Source organism: Odocoileus virginianus, chromosome 4 (assembly GCF_023699985.2).
Source record: "Odocoileus virginianus isolate 20LAN1187 ecotype Illinois chromosome 4, Ovbor_1.2, whole genome shotgun sequence".
In the NCBI taxonomy this organism is placed as follows: domain Eukaryota; kingdom Metazoa; phylum Chordata; class Mammalia; order Artiodactyla; family Cervidae; genus Odocoileus; species Odocoileus virginianus.
This window is the reverse complement of record NC_069677.1, coordinates 70866696-70881289: the sequence shown is the minus strand read 5'-3', so window position 1 is coordinate 70881289 and position 14594 is coordinate 70866696. Positions and strand designations below refer to the sequence as shown.

The window sequence follows — 14594 nt, the reverse complement described above, 5'->3', positions numbered from 1 at the left end:
TTTCAGTTTTACTGAATTAAGTTTGGGAATCATTCAAATTATTGAAACTTACTTTAAATTTACTTTTTCTACCTTTATTATATAAAAACTTAATAATTTATATAAGAGGTATGCAGTTTGGTTAGCAGGACTTACTAAAGAACAATTCCATAACTTATTTACAATTATTTCTAGTATGGAATGTGCTATGAGTTGTATTGTGTTCCTCAAAACTTCATATAGAGAAGTCTTAACTCCTAGACCTCAAACCTTATTTGGAAATAGGGTTGTAGCAGAGGTAATTAGTTAACTTGGAGTCATAATGGAGTAGGATGGACCTCAAATCTAATATGCCTGATGTCTCCTTTTTATAAGGAGAAACTTAGACACAGTGAGAAGGCCATGTGAAGATTAGAGTTAACTTCTACTTTCCAGCCTACACAACTGTGAGACAATAAATTTCTGTCCTAAAGAAAAATCAGTTTGTGGTATCTGCTATAACAGATACCTGAGCCCTCCAATACATCATAGACTATGATTGAATCAATCGTAAGCTTGTTCCTTCTTATTGCCAGTTATAACCCAGTATTTGTTGACAGCGATGTGTTTATAGCACTGAGATCTTATTCTTTTTTCAAGTTAAAACAGAGATTAATACTGCACATCTAAAATTTTATTTCTGATTGGATGAGAAAATGTTGCCTATAAAAATCCATTTTAAAATCATTTTCAACCCATATACGAAACTTTCACTATAAAATTGGGGCCAACCGTATTATTCACAGAAATGTCTCATTCATCTACAACTATACAGTCTTTGGCTTTCCTGTGGAATGCAACTTTGTTGGCCCCTAGTTCTGATGTTAGTATTTACTGTGCTTTCTGGGTTCATAGCTTGATAATCTTTCTGAGTTATCTAACTCTCAGACTATCTTCTTTATAAACAGGGTTGTTTTGTGATACTCTTCTGCCATCATACCGCACTCAGATAACTACTGGCTGGAATAAAATGCCATATTCATTTGAAAACTTTGAGATCAAATAATCTAGCTTTAAAAAACAAACTGAAGAATCTCAGTTACTGTGAAACTTACCTCTTTACGTTTTTGAAGTAGTAACTCCAACCTTTCATTGGCTCTCTTCCCAATCATTTTATTTCTCTCAGCTTCATACTGTCTCTGTGTATTATCCTGATGAATACTGAGGTTTAAGGCAACATTCACCAGAGCAGTCATGAGCTTCATGGCTATGAAGTAAAGGAAGATTATAGTATTCATCTGTGAATCAGAACTTCAAAAGTTTACAATTTTGTAACAGAAATGGATGATGGAAGGAAACTAGTCAACTTCTATGTTTTATAATCTAGGCATAGTTAAAATAAAAAGAAAAATTATATTATGGAAATAAAGTCATCATTTTAGTCTGCAAAAATTATCTCTGTCTCAGTGTCCCTATAAGCTTGGCTTAACAATGCTCCTACGAAAAGCAGACTCATCCTGGGAGTTCTCTGGTGGTGCAGTGGCTAGGAATTGGCACCTTTACTACCATGGCCCTTGGGTTCAATTCCTGGTTGAGGAACTAAGATCCTGAAAGCTGCATGATGCAGACACAAACAAGTAACAATAACAAAAAAAAAATCCCAAACCCAAACACCACCCTCACCCCTGCAACTGACTCATTCTAATTATCAGCATGAAGAGCTTAAATAATATCTTCAAAAACTCCTTTCCCTCACTTTCAAACATACACAAATCTAAGTGTGTGCATGTGTGCTCTGTCACTTCAGTCGTATCCAGCTCTTTGCAACCTTATGGACTGTAGCCCACCAGGCTCCTCTGTCCATGGGATTCTTCAGGCAAGAACACTAACCAAGCCTTTTAGACCTCACTTCTGGCTACCAGTTCTGTGTATGCAATTGCTTCCTTAATACCTGTGCTTAGAGGCCTCAGAGGTGTCTCAGCTGTGTACAGTCAATTCATGACTTTTATTCCCATAGATGGATCTTTCCCTGTGTTCCTCACCTCAGTGAATGACATAACTTTTGATTCCTGAAAAATGGACTGAACCTATGAAACACATTAAATTCATCAAAAACATATTTTGTGAATTTCTTATTGATCTATTTTCCTCAGTCAAAGTGTTCATGTACTTTTAAACATTCACCTGTATTTACAAATCTTTTAAAATATTTTCAAACTTCTGCTTCAAATCCTCTGAGTAACAGGTATGACACAATACTTAATCTTTTGTCTATTCCTATTCAGTTTCATCATTGAGATGATGAGAGTATAGGAAAATCTGTTAAAAGGAACAGAAGAACTTGTGATGGAAAAATAATCTTCCCTTTTTTCCCTTAGTTTACTTATCTGCAATATGAATGCTCAGTTACTACTGAGTGTTTTGGAAGAACCAATACAAACACATACATAATTAAATGAGCCTGCATTTCTTTTAAAACTTCCAAAATTTCCTTTAATTACATATAAACACATAGACATAATGCTGCATCTATATCTATCTATTCATCTACACACATACACACATTATTCTGAAACTCTATCTACGTTTTGGATATTATCAGTTGATACTGCCCTCAAACCAAAATATAAGACAAAAATCCTAAAAACAAAATGCATTTAAGTTAGTGAGCTGTTAGAAATGTATTTAAATTAAAATGTTTATCTTTTCCTGAGATACAACATCTAAATATAATATATTGAGAAATCTTGTGTTTCAAAATATAGGCTAGTGATTTGACAGCATTTTACACACTGTCAGTAGAATACTGCTGAAAGCTAAAAGTACTTTTAAAATTAACCTGTATAATAAAGAATATCTCAAAGACACAACTGATCAGGGGCATTCAAACTGCCTAAGTCAAGAATAACTTTTCTTTTAGGGATAATATTTTAAGGGAGTTTGCCCTAAGCATACAAAGTCATAAGCTCCTACCCAAATGGAGTTTAATTCCGTTTATACTTCTAGACTTCTAAAATAAAATGACTTGAAGATCAAGGAGTTGGAACGCATTTAAATTTACACCAACACTGTCTGGAATAAATCAGTGGAAGCTGAGACATTAATGCTCTTGAACTTAACCGCTTTTTGTTTTGTTATATTGCCTTGTGACCCCAGATTCCAAACTCCCCAACTGTTGGTTGTGTAATGACCCTTCTCACACTCTAGTATATATCAACAACAAAATATATCAACATACTAAAAGAGAAGAAATGTAAAATGATCAGTATATTTTTAGAAATATATTAGATATGATAGTGCAGTATTTAATGTTTATGAATATGTAAAATTTAAACTTCACTGAAATTTTATTTTCACCTTAAATATCAACATACAAGCAAATACAGCTAGTGAAGAAGACTCCTAACTTAACAATATAGATACAATATGGGGATTGTGATAAGGATGACAGTCCCCTGAAAAAAGACTCATTCCTGCATAAAGTGAGCATGAATTACGGTTTACTGGTATTATTAAAAGAATTTTATAAATTAATAATCCTATAGGAACTCAGCCTGGCCTATGATTGGACTTTCAAAGTGTCTTCTCTTTGTTTACCAAAGGGAATACTTCATTTAGCATTCACATTCTAAAGGTTAGCTATGGAATGACAAACTTGTTCTCTTGCCGTACTACTAAGAGTGTGCTATGCAGATATGTACACGATACAAATGGCTTGTTACCAGTTCAGTAAAGTATAAATCTGTTGTTAAATGATTTGGTTTGGCCTCTTGTGCTTCTGTTAAAATCATAACAAGAACATGCTCTAGGGAGCTGCTGATTCCAGAAGAGAGAAATTTTAAGCACATCTAATCCAAATTGCAGCTTGGAGTCAAAACACACTTGCAGCCTAGAGTCTAGCCAGCTAATCCCTATTTAGTCCATAGAGACTTCCAAGAAAAACTATAAACTTATTAGTGAGAAAAATAAATGTTTCTTGCTGTAAGAAAAAAAAAAGTATAAATTTGAAAGTAAGTTTTTAGAAATTTTTATAACAATATGACAGAATAATCTTATATATATTGAGTCTTAACAAAATGACACTAAGAATGTAATGTTAAAACCAGTCTTTCGCCACAAAAAATACTTATTTAGTGCTTCCCATTCATCTGCCAATCCAGACTAAGCACTGTTCTGAGTATCAGAAGCTGAAAAGTGAATGAGACAGTATCTGCTTCCATAAACTTATTGTCTCGTGAGGAGAAGGCAACGTATCAATAGATAATATTAAAAAAAAATCTATCAGTTAAAAAAATAAAATATGGTTAAGAAAAATAAAGTATGGTAGAAAGGACAGAACACAATTGCACTAGTTTCATATGCTAGCAAGGTAATGTGCAAAATCCTTTGACTATGCCATAGCCTTTGACTGTGTGGATCACAATCAACTGTGGAAAATTCTGAAAGAGAGGAATACCAGACCACATGACCTGCTTCTTGAGAAACCTGTATGCAGGTCAGGAAGCAACAGTTAGAAGTGGACATGGAACAACAGACTGGTTCCAAATAAAGAAAGGAGTACATTGGCTGTATATTGTCACCGTGCTGATTTAACTTACATGCAGAGTACATCATGAGAAACGCTGGGCTGGATGAAGCACGAGCTGGAATCAAGACTGCCGGGAGAAATATCAATAACCTCAGGTATACAGATGACACCAACTTTATGGCAGAAAGTGAAGAACTAAAGAGCCTCTTGATGAAAGTGAAAGAGGAGAGTGAAAAAGTTGCCTTAAAGCTCAACAGTCAGAAAACAAAGATCGTAGAATTTGGTTCCATCTCTTCATGGCGAATAGATGGAGAAACCGTGGAAACAGTGGCTGACTTTTATTTTATTGGGCTCCAAAATTACTGCAGGTGGTGACTGCAGCCATGAAATTAAAAGACGCTTACTCCTTGGAGGAAAAGTTATGACCAACCCAGACAGCACATTAAAAAGCAGAGACATTACTTTGTTGACAGAGGTCTGTCTAGTCAAAGCTATGGTTTCTCCAGTAGTCATGTATGGATGTGAGCTGGACTATAAAGAAAGCTGAGCGCCGATAAATTGATGTTTTTCAACTATGGTGTTGGAGAAGACTCTTGAGAGTCCCTTGGACTGCAAGGAGATGCAACCAGTCCATCCTAAAAGAGATCAGTCCTGAATGTTCACTGGAGGGATTGATATTGAAGCTGAAACTCCAATACTTTGGCCACCTGATGTGAAAAGCGGACTCATTTGAAAAGACTCTGATGCTGGGAAAGATTGAAGGCATGAGAAGGGGATGACAGAGGATGAGATTGTTGGATGGCATCATCGACTCAATGGACCTGAATTTGAATAAATTCCGGGAGTTGGTGATGGACAGGGAGGCCTGGTGTGCTGCAATCCATGGGGTAACAAAGAGTTGGACATGACTGAGCAACTGAACTGAAGCTTCAACAGTACATAAACCAAGAAATTACAGAAAAAAAGCTGGATTTAGAAAACTCAAAGGAACCAGAGATCAAATTGCCAACATTCGTTGCATCATAGAAAAAGCAAGGGAATTTCAGAAAAACATCTTCTACTTCACTGACTATGCTAAAGCCTTTGACTGTGTAGATCACAGCAAACTGTGGTAAATTCTTAAAGCAATGGGAATACCAGACCACCTTACTTGCATCCTGAGAAACCTGTATGCAGGTCAAGAAGCAACAGTTAGAACCAGACTAATTAGATTAGAACCAACAATTTTGACTGACTAGTTCAAAACTGGTAAAGGAATATGTCAAGGCTATATAATATCACCCTGCTTATTTAACTTCTATGCAAAGTATATCGTGCAAAATGCTAGATAACATTGTAATGGATGAAGCACAAGCTGGAATCAAGATTTCCAGGAGAAATATCAATAACTTCAGATATGTAGATGACACCATACCAATGGCAGAAAATGAAGATGATCTAAAGAGCCTCTTGATGAATTTGAAGGAGGAGAGTGAAAAGGCTGGCTTAAAACTCAACATTCAAAAAATGAAGATCATGGCAACCGGTCCCATCACTTCATGGCAAATAGATGGGGAAAAATGGAATGGAAAAATAGTGACAGGCTATTTTCTTGGGCTCCAAAATCACTGTGGACAGTGACTGCAGCCATGAAATTAAAAGACACTTGCCCCTTGGAACAAAAGGTATGACAAACCTAGACAGTGTATTAAAAAGCAGACACATCACTTTTCCGACTAAGGTATGTGTAATCAAAGCTATGGTTTTTCCAGCAGTCACGTATGGATGTGAGAGCTGGACCATAAAGAAGGCTGAGTGCCAAAGAATTGATGCTTTTGAACTGTGATGCTAGAGAAGATTCTTGAGAGACCCTTGGATAGCAAGGAGTTCAAACCAGCCAATCCTAAAGGAAATTAATCCTGAATGTTCATTGGAAGGATGATTGCTGAAGCTCCAATACTTTGGCCACCTGATGTGAAGAGCCGATTCACTGGAAAAGACCCTGGTGCTGGGAAAGACAGACGGCAGGAGGAGAAAGGGGCAACAGAGGATGAGATGGTTGGATGGCATCATCAATTCAATGAACATAAGTTTGAGCAAATTCCAGGAGACAGGAAAGGACAGAGAAGCCTAGTGTGCTGCAGTTCACGGGGTCACAAAGAGTTGGACATGACTAAGCAACCGAAAAACAACAACAAAAAAGGAGAGAGAGCAAACAGGCTGGTTAGGCCTCTCTGAAGAGCTCACAATTAAGCACAAACTGAGGCGATGAACATGATTCTATAACAGAATTGTGTCCCAGGGAGAGGGAATAAAAAGTGCAAAGGTTATGAGGTAAACTATTCATAAAAAGAGTAACATATTAGTGTGGCCGAAGCATAGAAACAGGCAAGAGACAAGGCTGAGGAGGAAATGAAAAGGCCAGGTTACAAGAGTTTTACTAGGAACCTGTTAGAACACAAGAATGAAATCTAAATGAGATATGACTCACTGAAAATTTTGGTGTGGGTGAGAAATAGACTGATTTATATTTTAAAATGCTGTGCGAACATTTATAGAAGAGTAAAAGTGGAAGAAGGAAGACCAAATAGAAGAACACTGAATAACAGCTGCACATATTTTGTCAAAACCTTATTAAGTTGATTCTCAAGTTTTTGGCCTTAAGCAACTCAGTAAAGCAATCCTGGCTTTGATTAGAGTGGCAGCAAGAAGTAGAGAGAAAATTAGATCTGAAACATATTTCCAAGGTAAAGCTGAAAGAATACAATAATATAGGAAATTAGAGAAACAGCAAATGCAAGGGAAATTAGAAAGTCTTGTGCTTATTAGGTATTTAAGTGGAAATGGAGCTTTCCAGGTGGCTCAGTGGTAAAGAACCTGCCTGCCAATACAGAAGGTGCAGATTTGATCCCTGGGTCAGGAAGATCACCTGGAGAAGGAAATAACAACATGTTCTACTATTCTTGCCTGGAAATCCCATGGACAAAGGAGCCTGGTTGGCCTCAGTCCATGGGGTTGCAAAAGGAGTTGAACACGACTTAGCAACTAAACAACAAGTGGAGATGGTTAACAGATATACATCCTCATCAAAATACTGGTTTCTAAAGCCATGAAACTGGATGTCATATTGATTCAATGGACTACAATTTAGTCATTGGAAACAAATGAGGCATGATTTGTATGCTGAAAAGAAGTCTACCGGTACACTTGTTAATGGGGAAAAAAAAGATGATTGTCAGTGTGTATATTAAATTATCATTTATGCATAAAGAAGGAATGCATTCTTTATTATTATGTGGCAGTCAGTCTTCTAAGCTCAACACACTTATTCATTTGTACCTCACAACTCTATCAAGTACTATAATTATTTCTTTTTTATATAAGAGAAATCTGAGGCACAGATTAGAGATTTGGCAATTATACAGCCAGTAGCTGGCAGAGATATAATTTGATTGCAGCCATCATTCTCCACAGTCTAAGCTCTTAACCACTATAGCATACTGCCTCTCACTGAATATGCATTTGCTATCATATTCATAAAATATCATTGGAAAGATACATTAGAAATAGGAAACTCAGGATGCATTCAGAGAAGAGAATCTGTTGCCTGAGAGCCATGGGTAGAAGAGTGACATTTCATCACATAACATTTTTAAATCTGGAATTTTAAATCAAATGACAGCATTACTCTCTTACCATAATTATTTTTTAGTAGAAACAATAAAAACCTGGAATCTGTTTTCACTTTATTCACTGAGGAGTGACTAAAGATATAAAAAAATCAAAAGATCTTTAGAATGAGTCCTGAGATAATTAAGTATTTACAGTTTAGCTTTCTAAGATCCATCAAAATAGACTTTAACAAGGAAGAAGTAGCTATGTCTTTCAAGAAAGAGAAAGGTAACAATGGAACTGCACAATGATTAGGACACTAAGAAGGTAACTGCCAACCTCAACAAGAGCAAAGGCAGCGAAGAGGTAGAGATAAAAACCCTACTGGGGTGGGTTTGAAGACAGTAAGAGGAGAGTGAGTAAAGACAGTAAACAGAAATAATTCTTTGAGATCTGCTATAAAGAAAAGGAGAAAAGTAGGACTGTAGCTAAGGACTATAGCTACCATCCCTTGGAAACAAGGGATGGTAGGATGGTCAGTCTTAGGCATCAACTTGGCTAGGCTATCAGTTCAGTTCAGTTGCTCAGTCGTGTCCGACTCTTTGCGACGCCATGAACTGCACCACGTCAGGCCTCCCTGTCCATCACCAACTCCCAGAGTCCACCCAAACCCGTGTTCATTGTGTTGGTGATGCCATCCAACGATCTCACTCTCTGTCGTCCCCTTCTCCTCCTGCCCTCAATCTTTCTCAGCATCAGGGTCTTTTCAAATTAGTCAGCCCTTCGTATCAGGTGGCCAAAGTATTGGAGTTTCAGCTTCAACATCAGTCCTTCCAATGAACACCCAGGACTCATCTACTTTAGGATGGACTGGTTGGATCTCCTTGCAGTCCAAAGGACTCTCAAGAGTCTTCTCCAACACCACAGCTCAAAAGCATCAATTCTTCAGTGCTCAGCTTTCCTTATAGTCCAACTCTCGCATCCATACATGAATACTGGAAAAACCATAGGCTTGACTAGACGGACCTTTGCTGGCAAAGTAATGTCTCTGCTTTTTAATATGCTGTCTAAGTTGATCATTAACTTTCCTTCCAAGGAGTAAGCGTCTTTTAATTTCATGGCTGCAGTCACCATCTGCAGTGATTTTGGAGCCCAAAAAAATAAAATCAGACTGTTTTCTGGCTAGGCTGTGGTATCCAGTTATGTAAACAAACACTAACCCAGGTGTTACTGTGAAGCTATTTTGTAGATAAAATTAACAGCTATAAGTAAAGGAGGCTACTCCCAATAATGCGGTGGCCTCATCCAATCAGCTGAATGCCTTTTTAGCAAAAACAGAGTGGTTCAATAGAAGCAATTTCTCCTTCAAGACTGTAAAACTCCTCCCTAAGTTTCTGGCCTGCAGGTCTGCCCTACAGATTTTAAAATAGCCAGCTCCAAAACTGTATGTGTCATTCACTAAAATAAATCTTCCTCTCTCCAAATACACACACACACACAATATAGCTTAATGGTTGTGTTATGCAAATAAGTAAGCAAGTAACAAACTATTTTCCAATGGTTCTGTTTCTGAAGAGCCCTAACTGATACAAAGTGTTTCTAAAAGATAAGGGCTGCTACAGCATACAAAATAATGATAAAGGGTGTTGGGGAATTGAAGCAGGAGAGACAGAGACAGAGAACTTCTTGAGGTAGTGAACAGGGATGGGATCCACTGCACAAGTGCAAGGACTGATCTTAGGTAGACAGAACCCTCATAAGAGAAAAGGCAGAGAATATGTGTACAGGTGCAGCTAAGATAAGTAGATTTAATCCTTGAAGGATTCTATTCTGTTCCTATAAAGCTAGCAAGATAATCAGCCAAGTGTTAAGAAAAGAGGAGAGCAGACATTACAGGTTTGAGGAGAAGGTATGAAATAATATTATAAGAAAGGAATATCCATAGCATAAAATACTATAATAGGATTGCTAGGTAGAAATGAGAGAAAAATGTAAAAAGCCCAGTCATTATGTGTTTTTCTACACTCATTTTCAACTCCACTGGTTCAGTTATGGAGCAGGCGATAATATGAGGTTTTCCTAAGGGATATAATAGAGGGCAAACAGGCAAGGATGTTAAGGGTCCTTCATGAGAAGGACATGATTAAAATTAATCTGGGTAACAGAATCTAAGCTAGGAAAGTGGAGGAAGTAACGACATCAAGAGCACTAAACAAAGACGATCAGGAATTTAACGGCCTAGAAGAGGAAAAACAATACTGGAGCTGGGAACATATAAAACAAAAACAGGGAAAAAAGGTATCAGCAAATAGGATGGCTGAAACTAAGATTATGGACACTGGCCATTTAATTACTATTCAACAATTTGCAATTATGTTTTCTTAAACATAAAAATGAAAACTAAAAATCTTACCTTATATTTAGTGATACCTACTATACTTTTGAAAAATATTATTGCAAACTCTAAAACTTTCATAGTGGGACAAAACTAAATTTTAAAGAGAGATATGATTATCTTCCTTTTTTAAAAATTGAAGTATCATTGATTTACCATGTTAGTTTCTAGTGTACAAGAAAGTGATTCAGCTATGCACATATATACATATTCGTTTCCATAATGTTTTATTTTTACATATAAAATATATTATGTATTTTTACATACATATTTTACATAATGTTTACAGAATAGTATATATAATTCTCTATGCTATACAGTACAACCTTGTTGTTTATCTGTTTTATATATAGTAGCTTGTATCTGCAAATCCCAAATCCTAATTTATCCCCCACCTCCATTCCCAATCATACATTTCTTCTGTATGCGAGTCTGTTTCTGTTTTCTAAATAAGTTCATGTGTATCACATACCATATGTCCTTCTGACCACTAGGGCTACCCATGTTGCTGTAAAAGGCATTTCTTCATTATTTTTTAAGGCTGAAGAGTATTCCATTGTAATCATGTTTCTTCTTTAGTTTTAAAAAACTTATTTAAAAAAAATAAAATGTGACAAGCTTCCACTTTACAAAGAATATTTAACAAATCTTTTGTCTCTTAAAAATCCAACCAAAATAATGAGAAAACAATTTTCATCCCCAATAAATTCAGAAAAACACTTGGAATGCCAAACCATAATATGTTAATATATGTACATAAAAAGCAGATGGATGAAGTATGCAAATCACAATAAATGGTCAAAAAAGCTTGACAACTGTATTTAAAGAAAAAAGACAAAAACAAAGTAATTTTACTCTGGAGAACCCAGAAGCATTAAGGAACTGGAGAAGTACTGGCTTTTACAGAAGATGGAGTGAAGTAAGGTCTAAAAACAGGAGCATTTCACAGTCTGTATAATAAGCAATTAAATCTCCACTTGAGCCAAGGCAGTCATGTAATTCCTCCAACACAAACTCATCTTGGAAGTTAAAAAGTTTATTCCCCAAAGAACATAAGCAAGAGATTTCGATTAATCAGATACAGAGGAGGGATACATGTGAAGTGCAGAGTGCCCTGGGTGCTCCTTCACCCTATATATAACTCCCAAATGGTAGAGGCAACCAGACCTGAGACTGAAAGTTCCTTCTGTGAAGGAGCGGAACTTCCCCAGGGAAAATAATTATCAACACCAACCTTCACAATGAAACACTAAGTGACCACAGGTCCACCCTACAGTGATGGTCACCAAAAAGCTTAAAGTCATTGCCACTGCCTGTCAACCACAACACACACACACAGAGGCAGTCAGTTCTTCAGTGTCTCATTGCCAGCAGTAACTAGAGAGCCAACAGACACTGAAGGAAAGCTTCCCATGAAAGACACTGATAAAAGAGAACTGAAAAAGAGGTCAGAAGGGGCACCAAAAAAAACAAAAACAAAACTTCTGAGTAATAACGCTGTTAAAGAGATAAGAGAAAACGTTTCACCCATGATAATGTTAAAAAACGACATGGAGAATGGAAGAGAACTCTTAGAATATTTAAAACAATAATGAAAATTACCTCAATAAAGTTGAAGAAATATAAGCAAAGTGAACAAAAAGAGTAAGGAATGAAAACTAAAAGAGAAATAACAAGAAACTTAGGACTGATTCAACAAATTAACATCCAAGTAAAATATATTCAGCAGAGAGTGCCCAGAATAATGAATGGGAAATTATATATCTATATATATCAGGATATATCACCATGATATTTCATAAAATAAAGCTTCTACAGACAGAAACAGGATCAAAATCAAAAGTTTGAAAATGTACTGGAATTCTCAACAGCAATGCTGGAAAAAGACAAAAAATTCTCCAGAAGATCTTCAATGATGAATTTTGTACTGGGCCAACTAAACATAAGAATATAATGTATTTTTCAGGCATGTGAAATCTAAAATATATACTCTTCCAATGTTCTTTTTCTCAAGAAGCTATCAAAAACCATGCTACCCAAAAAGAAGAGAATTAAAAAAAAAAAGCCAAGGCAAAAAGATAGGAGATCCAGCAGAAGACAAAGGATCCAAATAATGGCGAAAAGGCTACATTAGTTAAAGGACAGCTAGATTTTAGAAGATGAGGCTGCTATATTAAACATAATTATAAAAAATTAAAAGCACAGAAAACGCATTCCACAAAATTGATTATAATATCGTATTATCTATTTAAAAATTAAAAATCCTCATATATGTGAAGAAAAAAGCTAAAAGGAAACATCAACATGTCACGGCAACATTAAGAAGCAGTATGATTATGGCAGAAATGGTATGATTACGGCTGATTCTTACTTTTGCACTTTTTTCCTTTTCTGAATTCGTTAAGTTGTATATGTAATTTTGTATGTACAGAAAATGTTTACACGTGTAATATGAAAGCATTAATGGAAAATCTATAAGATTTTCTCAGTTTCTCTGCCCTCTTTAGATTCAAACCAAGGAAGCTTTGTCATTCTATCATAATTATAACATCAGACACTTACTTAATGACTTGTATACGTGAAACATTTAACACAAATTATTTCATTTAAGCCTCAAAACACTCCTAATAAAATGGAACTATTCATATCAACATTATACAGATGAGGAAAGTAAGGCACTGAAGTTATGTAACTTGTCCAAGGTCACTAAGTTGACATAGAAAGGACATGCTTATAAAATGATTTTAAAAATCGTAACTTCATTACAAAAACTAGCTCCCAAAAGAAAACTAACTTTTGTACCTGGTGACAGAAAATAAGAGATAATTCTAAGAAAATGATACTTCTTCATTACTCTAATTATCTATATTTAGATTCGAAAGAGCAAATTACATTTAAAATTTTACTATATTTTATGTATAAAATTATATATAGTGGCACTTGTAGATTTGGTCAATTATTGGGCATTAATCCTAGAATATCAGAAGTCTACCATATAGAAATTCATATCCAATTTGGTTAAGAGTCATAAAATAGCTACTGAATTTAATAAACAGAATTTGGCATTGAAGAGCCAAAAGATAAATAAAATGAAAGTGCCTACTGTTAGTTTTCCTAATAATAGTTTTGGCAAGATCTGTTTATTTACATGTTTGTTTCTGATTTCCCCATCTCTAATGTCTTCTATTACTAAAATAGTAGATGTTCAATAAATTCTGAAGGAAAAAGACATGAATGAAGGGAAACACTGCAAATACTACTGGCTCCTTTTGTAATTACAGAATAATAGCACTAGTTTACTAAATGTCAGGCACCATTCAGGCTTTCCTAATTTCTTTTAATGAGATAGTTATCAACATCTTTCCCATTTTGCATATGAAGAAAGTGAGGCCAAATAAATTATGGACTTGTCAAAATTACCTAATTAGTAAAATGCAGAAAAGGATATTTATTCAGACAATCTGGTTCAGAACCCATTCTATGAACCCTATATTATATGGTTTCAGCAACTGAAAGCCAAAGAAAAGACATCAATTTACTGAGACAAGGTTATTTTTGGTCTATGACAGGAGAACAAAGAAATTTCATATAGCTTGTCTTGCCTCAGTAAAAGTCCAGAGATGCTGACTTGGTAAGAAGTGCTAATCAATAACAAATCATACGTCAATATAAAAATCAACCATATACCAACACAATGATGTAAAACAATGAGATATAAAAGAAATGTTTACTTCCCCAAGAGTCTGAGAGGCACCCATTATTGTTAAATAGTGATAACCTTCCAGCATAATGAAGTCACCTATCATATGGTGATTTTAACCATATTTTCTAATTGTTCCATAATTCACGTTAGAAAAAAATTGAACAGAATCAATCTCCATGTTGTTATTAATAAAAATCTGTACTGTTAATCCCCCTTTGTACAAATTGGCATTTTTACCTTAGAAGCGAGACATAGCCATTATTAATCTATTTCTAATGTAGAAAATTATGTAGGTGAGAAAAAAGCAAAAAATAAAAAAAGTAAGCCAACATTATTCATCTTGCTCTCTAACAAAATTTTAAAGTTAATTTCTAAAGTACTGGCATAGATTAAAACAGCAAATGACTGAGCATAATATA

The 14594-nt window shown here is 35.4% G+C and overlaps 1 protein-coding gene across 5 annotated transcripts in view; it reads right to left on the bottom strand.

The window, feature by feature from the left end:
- The window catches only part of STAG1 (STAG1 cohesin complex component), a 505242-nt gene that overhangs the window by 168447 nt on the left and 322201 nt on the right, over positions 1 to 14594 (bottom strand). For all 5 annotated transcript variants that reach the window (XM_070466701.1, XM_070466702.1, XM_070466703.1 and 2 more), the window contains one exon: positions 1074 to 1225. In XM_070466701.1, coding sequence (XP_070322802.1) covers positions 1074 to 1225 — 152 coding nt within the window. The remainder of the gene's footprint in view (positions 1 to 1073; positions 1226 to 14594) is intronic.